The 9,235-nt window shown below is 45.7% G+C and overlaps 1 protein-coding gene across 2 annotated transcripts; it reads right to left on the bottom strand.

Moving 5' to 3' along the window:
• Positions 1-4,999: 4,999 nt before the first annotated feature.
• On the bottom strand, positions 5,000-8,766 carry LOC105564315 (serine protease HTRA2, mitochondrial-like). Of its 2 annotated transcripts, none has more exons than XM_012016602.1 (7): positions 8,262-8,766; positions 7,685-7,814; positions 7,037-7,123; positions 6,758-6,952; positions 6,531-6,681; positions 5,939-6,098; positions 5,000-5,585 (listed from the first exon to the last, which is right to left on the bottom strand). In XM_012016602.1, the coding sequence occupies exons 1-7, from the start codon at positions 8,696-8,698 to the stop codon at positions 5,423-5,425; spliced, it is 1,323 nt and encodes a 440-aa protein (XP_011871992.1). In that variant the 5' UTR covers positions 8,699-8,766; the 3' UTR covers positions 5,000-5,422. The 2 variants fall into 2 exon arrangements, with proteins under 2 accessions (XP_011871992.1, XP_011871993.1); XM_012016603.1 differs by having other exon boundaries at positions 7,691-7,814; positions 8,262-8,745.
• Between the last annotated feature and the right edge of the window lie 469 nt (positions 8,767-9,235).

Here is a 9,235-nt window from a genome sequence, read left to right as displayed (position 1 = left end):
GAATGAGAGAACTGGTTCGACTCATACCCGAGGTCGTTCAACGATCCCAATCGCGGTGGATATGAACTTTCCTCGCAACCCGTTCGAGCCCGGGTGTTCTCTGGCTTCGCGCACCGGAGGCTACACTCGACCTCGGATCGCGTGATCTGTGACGCACTTTAATGAGGTTCCTGCGCGCGTTTTCTTGTTCCGGTCACAATGGATTCTTTAACTTCGTTAGCCTGCGATAATTCAAAGGGACGCGAAGCGATAAAGCGCGGTTCGGACACCGCGACGTCTTTCGCGCTGCCCTCGGAGATACCTCTTCCAGGGAACTTTCTCCCTTCTGCCAGAGGACCGTTTGAAAAGCGGTTTCATTAGTTTACGAGCGAGAGGAGTCACGTTCTCGTTATTAGTGTAATGTCATTATAATTGCTACGACGATTGGTCGACATCAAGGCCATCAGGGTCCGCTCTCGGTAACGCTCTGCCTCCTCGCGTCTGCCTCGTTTTATAAATACGCTCCTGCGCGCGCGCACGTATTTGCTTTTGAGATGAAGCTTGTTCCTTAGGTTTAATGCGCGCGGTTTAATAAAGCGCATACCAAATCGAAACTCATACATGTCATAAGTTTGCGAACAGGATCAAGTAACATGCCTTTAATTTTCTTGATGGCGCGCCGAGGGAGGAGGCTGCAACCTAACTTGTTGCTCCTCTTATTGCCTCTTCCACCGCGGAGCGCACCGTATATTTGAGAAATCGCGTATTTATACCAGCAGCAAGTTCGTACTTGTTAAAGGTTTGTATTTGTTACATAGTGTCCTCCTGACGCTCGCGCATTACTCTCCATTACGTTTACAATAAATTATGCGCATAACTGCGCTTAAGCGCGTTATAATTAATACGTGTTTAATGCAATTAAATTAAAGCGACGCGCGGACGCTTCTTCGGACACTTTAATCTTCTGTAACACCGTGTAACTTCGAAGTCACACACTCTTATTCATCTTTCTTAAGTCTCATTTCATTCCCTCGCCACAACTTGTTTGTGCAGCGCTTTATTCCAAGTTACAGACATTTTTTCGTAATCGAAAGTTTAAAGAAATTGTAAATTAGTTAGTTTAATCTGAAGATTAATGTTTGCTAGGCTCACATTGTATAGTTTTTTAAATACACGAAGACAAAATCACCTATGCCAGGTCCTAAATGGCGTTTAAGTTTCAATTTGAATTAAAAAATCTAGACCCTCGGATCCTTTTGAAGCTCTCATGTGTCGGATTTGTACGAGTAAAGATCGGCAAATCCACTTACATTTAGGTTGAAGTTTCATTACGAAAATCTGTAAAATCAAATTGCAATCTCTCTTCTTCGCGAATAATTTGCCTCTGAAACGCGAAACCGGAACGTTTCGCTTCGCGCCCTTAGAAGCGGGATCGCGGCCTGACGATCGCCGGTAGTTGTCGGCGATTTTTCAATCGCGGGTATAACTCGATTGGCCGCGACGCGTCCGTGTACGGCGGAATTGTTCGCCTACCGCGGCCTTTTTACCCCCCGACTTTTTTTTCGACGGCCGCAGACCGCAGACGTCCAGGAGTCCCTTCTCTGGCACAATAAAATCACACGACCCTCGTCCTTGGCGGTGCCGGCGATCGCGATGACCCGGACCCGCGGCACATGATATCCGCGCGCCCCGGGCGAGCATTAAAGTGACATAAAGGGTTAGCGCGGGGGATCAACCTGTCCACCGCGCCGCGACGTGTAAACCCGACACCGCGCGAGTATATTTGCATATATCCTGTTTCTCTTCAAGAGCTGCGCGGACTTTCAGATGCGCGCAATCGTAGAATCGTAATGGGTTACGCGATATTAATGCGAATTACAATGCATTAATTAATTATAGGCAATTACGCTGCCTCATCGATACTTTTTTTTTGCGCCGATATCCGTATATCTTAATGCGAATAATCGATTTTAAGCATCAGTTAATTTTTAGATTGCTAGACACGCGTAATGTACACGTGAAATCCTTGTGTAATCTCGGTAATTTCACGGGAGATGCGTCTTTTACGAAGACATCTCTATTTGCAGCGTAATAAATATCAGACTTTGACAGCGAAACGGTTATTAAAAATCACGTGAAGATAAAAGATTCCGCAGCATAGAAAAGAGCGCAAAGGCCATTTCTACATGGAGAATTTTCTCTTAAGATTTACCCTGAGAATCATGTGAACGTGGGACTAAACGGCACTTTGAACTTTATCAGTTTTTTTAAATTTAACTATAGTAAAATATATACTATGTACACCCACAGAAAAAATTTCCGGGTCCAATGCTATTACACTTGAATGTATCATAAAATAGGATCGATATAGCGCCAATCATATTTATTATACAGAAAGGAATATTCCCGGATGGTCGAAACGTTGAAATAAATTGTTAAATTAAACCGCCCAGCTAGTATAAAGTCGTTAAATAATTTTTTTTCCTGTCTTATAAAATTCTCCGAAATGCCCCGTTGTCCCACGGTCACATGATTTTCGGGATAAATTTTAAAAGAAAATTCTCTCCGTGTAGAATTGCAGAAAACCGCCTGACAATTTTGAGAATCGAAAGGGAGAAACGCGGCGGTAAGCCCGCCTATAATTTAATCAATTCCGCTTTCTGGCTCATTCCTGCCCGACGCCGAGATCGTTTAACGAGATTCGTATCTCTCGCGATCGAGTAACTCGATTCTCTGCGCGTCGAGGGGAAGATTTCTCATTCTTCTGGTCATCGGCCGTATCGCGATGAAAAATCGGAATGTAAGAAAACGTGGGCGGGTATAGTATCCGCGGAATATCGCGCCCGATCTCGGCGCGAATGGACTTGGTGCTCGTGACTTTTTTCTTTTCCTTTCGTTACGCCCGGCGCGCAGGCGCGATATAAATAGGAGAACGTTACGATAAGCGGGAAATACAACTTCCATAACACGACGGTCAGTTACCCGCGGTATTATTTTGAATTTCAAACGGCGCGGGAACGACGGCGCTTAATTCACGCCGAGGCGCGCGCGCCGACGTTCGGCAATTTAGAGTCGACTTTTAATATCGGCGAGATTCCTTACTCGCGCTCCTAAAGGGAACGACCGACGCCGATTCGGTCGAGGAAATCTCTCCCGACCCGGATGCGGGGGTATCCCGGGTATGCGTCCCGCGCGGAATTCTCACGGGACCGCGACGCGCGTTTGTTTGTCAATATCTAAGCGGCACATCCCGCTTCCTCATTCCTGTCGCCGTCTCGCAGGCCTAATCCGACGGCGGGACACGCCTTTCGAGCGAGCCCAAGCGCGGGCCGTGACCTTTCAGGTGGTTCCTCTCGCTTCCGGTCATCGTCCGACGTAGACCCGGCGCGCCCGTGTGGGTGCGGATCTCCCCGAGATATCTCCCGCGCCCGCGAGATTCGTCCTCCGTTTACCGCTACCAGCGGACAAGCGGCGTCACGTAGGAGAGACACCGAGGCGTTCCGGCGTCCGTAGGCGAGGATCGTCCGCGAAAGCGTGGATAATCGGGGAATAGGCTCCCGCGTACGTCGACGCGGTGGCGGGGACAAAAAAACGGCGAAGGAGGATAAGAGGGAGAAGGAGATCGTCTGTCGAGGGCGGGAGAGGACGGGAGACAATAATGGTCGGACCGTGAACACGGTCGGCAGAAATACTCGATTACTCGCGCTCGCTCTCCTCCGTGCTGCGCACCGTAGGTCAAGGCACCTCTTATTTCCTTAACCCTTCGCGATTCAGCGTGACTTCAAAGTAACGCACCGACCGAGGGCTCTTCTTTTTTTTTGTCTTCCTTCCTCTCTTTCTCTGTTATTTTTCTTCTTTCGGCCGCAACGGTATGTGGAAATTCACGATTGTGAAATTGCTGTACCGATACGCAATGTAATTATGCCCGCGGGGTTCGATTCGGAGTAAGAGAGTGGAGTCACTTGCGCATACAATTATTTCTTCGTGCGATATAACATTCGCCAAAGGGACAATACTTCTCGCCGGGAACGGAACCGATCGTTTCCATTTGTCTTCCATTTTTCTTGAGCTCGATATCTCATTTCTCACGTACTTGAAGCGTGAAAATCGAGCGCTTCATTTGTTAATCTTCAATTCGGGCTTCTTCTGCATCTCGCTCGGAATTAATCGTGAGAACGAAGTAAGCGTTTGCGAACGAAATTCGTTTAAATTACGAGAATTATGCGGGAAAATAAAGAATTTTCTTATCTATTTCTACGGTTTAGATTTCCTTGTGTAATAGCTTCAAACTTTACCCGACGTCTCGCTACTTTTGTCCACGAGGCAATTCTTTCGATGCGCATCCTGTTGATCGGAGCCCTCGAACGCACCGAGTCGTCGAGTTCCTATTCTTATCATCCTCTTATCAAGGTCAAGCTAATCGCTATTTATCATCGCCGTGTACAAGATCACGGCCGTTTGCCGGTATCGGCGATATTTCTCAAGTCCGCGGCGAAAGGGATCGTCGAGAGGGCCGCGCGTCTCCCCTCCTCTCCTTTCACCGATCCTTCGCGGACGCTCGGTCTGTTACGTCCCGGTCCGACGGGATGACCATTTAGAATTCCAACAAGATGCACGCGTCCGCGGACAGTAAAATTATCCCCGCGGAAAAATCGCCGCCGGTGGAAGCCCCATGTGCGCGAGAAACCACACCCACGCGCCTCGTCGCGCCGGCGAGATCCGGCCACATATTTGCGGAGGTCGCCTTACGTCGTAAACAACATAAACATAATGCAGTCGAGCCGGTGGACCACACCCGGCGCGCATAAGCGCTCACTCGCTCGCTCACTCACGCACGCACGTACGCACGCACGTGAGACTTGCATTCGCGCGTATGTACGCATATCACGGCAAGGACTCGACGCGACTATCCGCGCGACGTGATATCGCTCTTCGCGACGGTCGAAAAATGTCGGTGGATAAAGCGGATAAGTGGATAAATGAACGCTTCCTCGCCTGATAAATTGCAGAAGTCGCTAAGTGGTCCTTTATCGTGTATATTTAAATTAAAATGGATATACAACCAAAAGGCGTGTATACTGGGGGCTCGATGGTGTGACTGATGAGCCGGCTCACCAGGTATAAAGTGCGCTAAACGATAAACGCGATTCCCGTCGTTCCTTCTTTATTGTAGGGCTTCTTTTTTTACGAATAAACCCGGCGCTCGGAACATATTGAAGGCACCAACGTTACTAACGAGCTACGTGCGATACGTTCTCAAAGAAAAAGATTTAATAAAAATAAATTGTATATACCGTATAACGCTTAACAATTACTAAATTTATATCAGGATCTATATTACAGTAGCGTGGAAAATTTAATAAATTCACTTTATAAACGTTACCATTTCGTTGATTTGTACCGTAGAATTTTTCATCCAATCGAAATGGTTCAACAAACCCAACTATATATCGTCAGGCTTGACTTGTACGTATAAAACTCGATCCTTCCTTATAATTTGTAAGTTTATCTTTTCTGATTGTTCTAAGATTGCATAAATATTGCTCGAATCCAGTACCGGCTTCTCATTAGCATGCGTCACTACATCCCCAGGCTTCAACCCAGCACTACAATAACAGAGAGATAGTAATGAAATTTTACAATTTTTTACACATTTCCATACGCGTTTCATTCGTTGCAAGCTCTTCAATATCAAGTATGCATTAATTGTAAACATTTAATCTCGACAAAGCATGAATATCGAATTCAAATATCGTTTCATCGCTTCTATTCTTATCTATTTTATTTTCTGTGATCTATCTGACGCGTAATTTGTGAGAAATCCTCCGATTCTAATAACTTCTAATTCGCACATTATTAATAATATATTTTTGAGAAAAAAATTAATTTGCAAGTTGGTCAATTCTCTTAATATAAAATTAAATATAAAATTTAAGATGATGCAATGTTTTTGTATTACCGATAAGCCGGAGAGCCGATCACTACTCTCCATATGAGAACTCCATGCCGAACGTTCACATACTCATTGGACTGTTGCATCTCATTTAAGATTTCCGGAGTCAGCGTTTGCATCGTGATGCCCATGTATCTTCTCTTGAGTGCTTCTCTAAACGTAACATCTGCAAATATAGCATATAATTGATATCTTCAACGCAGGAGTGTATCTTCAGGGAGACAGGCGCTAAAACGCACAACTTTTAGGCAAGAAAAACATCGAGTGAGAATATATCAGGATTCGAAGCTAAGATTCTTTTGCACGCCGGGCGACTGCTCCTCGTACCGAGCTTCAAATCCACACTCGATATCTTTCTCGTGTGCCTATTCTATTTCACGAATAAAGTAGGGAATATGGGAATGCTAGCAGCGCGATATTTGGTGTATTACTCGATGGTTTGGTAGACCATCATAAAGATATGGAGTGACCCAAATACCCTTAGAAAATACACAAAATTCCCCACCATTTCCCCGCCGAACAGGTTTGTCTTTGAAATGAGCAAATGCGAACAAGTCTCTTTAGCATGTTGTTAAAATGAACCGGTAATTCGAGTTACCTTTGTTTTTCTTATGTGATTCCGCCTTCTTCAAGAACTCTTTCGCGTAATCTATGGGTATGGCGAAGGAAATACCGGGCGTCACTTTCATTGCGTTTATGCCTATCGCCTCTCCGTTCAAATTCACCAGCGGTCCGCCCGAGTTTCCAAACTAGAAAGAAAACGCGACCACTAGTCATATGGTGGCGCAACGCTCGACGTTTACTCCAGAACTAATCATTACTAACAGTGATCGCCGCGTCCGTTTGAATGTATTCCATACGTTTGTTATTCAAACCAAGTTCTTGGCTTTGTCTGCTTACGCTGCTCACCACTCCACTCGTTATGGTGTTGCTGAGAGACAACGGGGAACCGATAGCCACTACAAACTCTCCCGGTCTGATATTAGCCGAACAACCGAGCTTCATCACCGGTAGATTGGTCTGTACGATTGAGCAATACAACAAATTAGCGATCACAAATATTTCAGTGTCACATTTATACATGAAATAGAATAACAAAGTTACCTTATTTATTCTCACAGTAGCAAGATCGCTTTGCAAGTCGACGTGCTCTACCATTCCAGTATATGTGCTACCATCATAAAGCCGCACCTACGTGAAAAGATGATAAATTATTGTTATATGATTCATAACTTTCAGGGAAAAGTTACTTTATAAAAGTATCTAGTTACAGTTACAGTTTTCTTCGCTAAAAATGTAACTAGCTACTACAAGTTACTAATTCTGAAAAGTGACGCGTTACAGTCATGGTTACTCAAAAAGTAACGAATCGTTACTTCGCTGTTACTTCCTTGCAGTGAAAATAAAACTATCAAGTCCGCATTTGAATTGTAAAATGTTCATAAAGGCGTTTATGCGCAAATAGGCCTGCAACCCGTGGAGGTTTAAAAATATATAAAGTAACTATTAATGTAATTGAGTTAGGTTACAGTTGCAGATGGAGAGAAAGAAACAAAGTTACGTTACCAAAAAAAATTAACTGTAACTTGTTACACGTAACGAGTTACTTTCCAACCCTGATAACTTCTATCAACATAGTTCTATGAAATGATAATTGAAGGGAATAGCTTCAAGATTTTTAAGAGATTTAAGGTCCAGGATACTGGATGTTACTTGGGACATAGGATGCTCGGAGAAGGTAAAAGGACTCACGTTTACCTTCACCAATATGTTAGGCTTGTTTACTACAACATGAGCATTCGTCAGTATTAAACCGTCTTGATTGATGATAAACCCTGATCCATGGCTGGTAGTCATCGGCTTTCCCGTGAAAAAGTCTATTCTGCTTTACAAAGCAATGAATTAGTACACACTTCATGTCACAAAAGTGAAATAATGGCTGGTCCACAATACATGAAGCGACCCTGGAGTAAAGCCTTGTGCCCACCATCCAAGAACTGTGTCCAAGTTCTGGTTCCGAGAAATCTTTTCCGTAAAGGCACGTATCCACGACGCTACAACTTGGTCCAGGTTCTAGCATCGTGGACACAGGCCTTAAAAGATGCAAGTTGATTCATCACACATTTCTGGGAACTAAAACTTGGACGCAGTTCTTGGATCGTGGACACAAGGCTTAAGAGTAGACGTAAGACACCTACAATCTTTAGGTGTTAGGAAGCTAAATTAAAATATTTGCAGCACCAACCAATTTACTCCAAGTTTACTCCACGTATTCTAAGTCGACCAGCCTCGTAACGTCATGCTATCGTGTCGATCAGGCAACACTTACTTATTGCTATCCTTGATCTCGATGTACACAACAGCTGGCGCGGATATCTCCACCACGTCCGCTATAAAATTGTACTTGTCCCTGTTCCGATTGCCATCGGACGGCGGCGAGATAGCGCGAACGGCAGGCCAGTTTGGGACGGCTAGACCTACAATTCTCCGGTCGTCGCTCCACCAGTCGTACAAGGCGAGACCTGCCGCCGAGGCGAACACGGTATAGGTTAGGAACTCCCTCGCTCCGCCGCTTCCGACTCTTCGTCCATGCTGCTGTTGCTGCTGCCGTTGCTGCTGTTGCCGCTGTTGCTGTTGCTGACACGAGTGAAATGTCCGAGCTCCCGCATGCCGCTCGGCGAACGCGAGGCTCGCGAACCGCGACACGCTCGCGCCGCTCGCCTTCGCCAGAGAGGCCCACGGCATGCGCGACCAGGGCGACGCCATCTTTAAGTTGCGACGCGTGCGACGGACAGTAGGCGAAAATCGACGGTCTCGCTGGGACTCGAACGTTTCGCGCGGCTACGTCGAACGTCCATTTTCGCGTGAACTCACGCGAGGGGAAGAGACTGTTCTCGCGTGCTCGTCGCTCGGTCGACGATTTCGAATTCTCGCGCTCGATTGTCCGCGAGAATTAGGCGCGCTGGGAACCTAGGCGAGAGTCTCGTGCGAGCTCGCCGAATCGATTGGTCGAAAATTTGAACGTCGCGGGGAGAATAGATACCGCGGTAGCAAAGCAATTTATTTCGTAATTCGCGGAGGGTCAAAAAGCATTCTCTCTGGGTTGTCCTGTACGCTCGATAACTGTCTAAACAACTCGTGCTACGTGTGACGTATTAATATCATGAATGGACAAAATTGATACCGTAGCGAGATAATTAATGATGCGTAACGAAATACACTCACGTATGGACACGGCATTTGAGTTTGTGTTATTATATATATAGACGAAATAGGAAATTCATTTTGTATTTTTATGATAAA

Source organism: Vollenhovia emeryi, unplaced genomic scaffold, assembly GCF_000949405.1.
Source record: "Vollenhovia emeryi isolate VEMERY1.0 unplaced genomic scaffold, V.emery_V1.0 DF939166.1, whole genome shotgun sequence".
Taxonomy (NCBI): Eukaryota; Metazoa; Arthropoda; class Insecta; order Hymenoptera; family Formicidae; genus Vollenhovia; species Vollenhovia emeryi.
The sequence above is the reverse complement of the archived record's forward strand: the minus strand, read 5'-3'. Positions and strand labels throughout refer to the sequence as shown.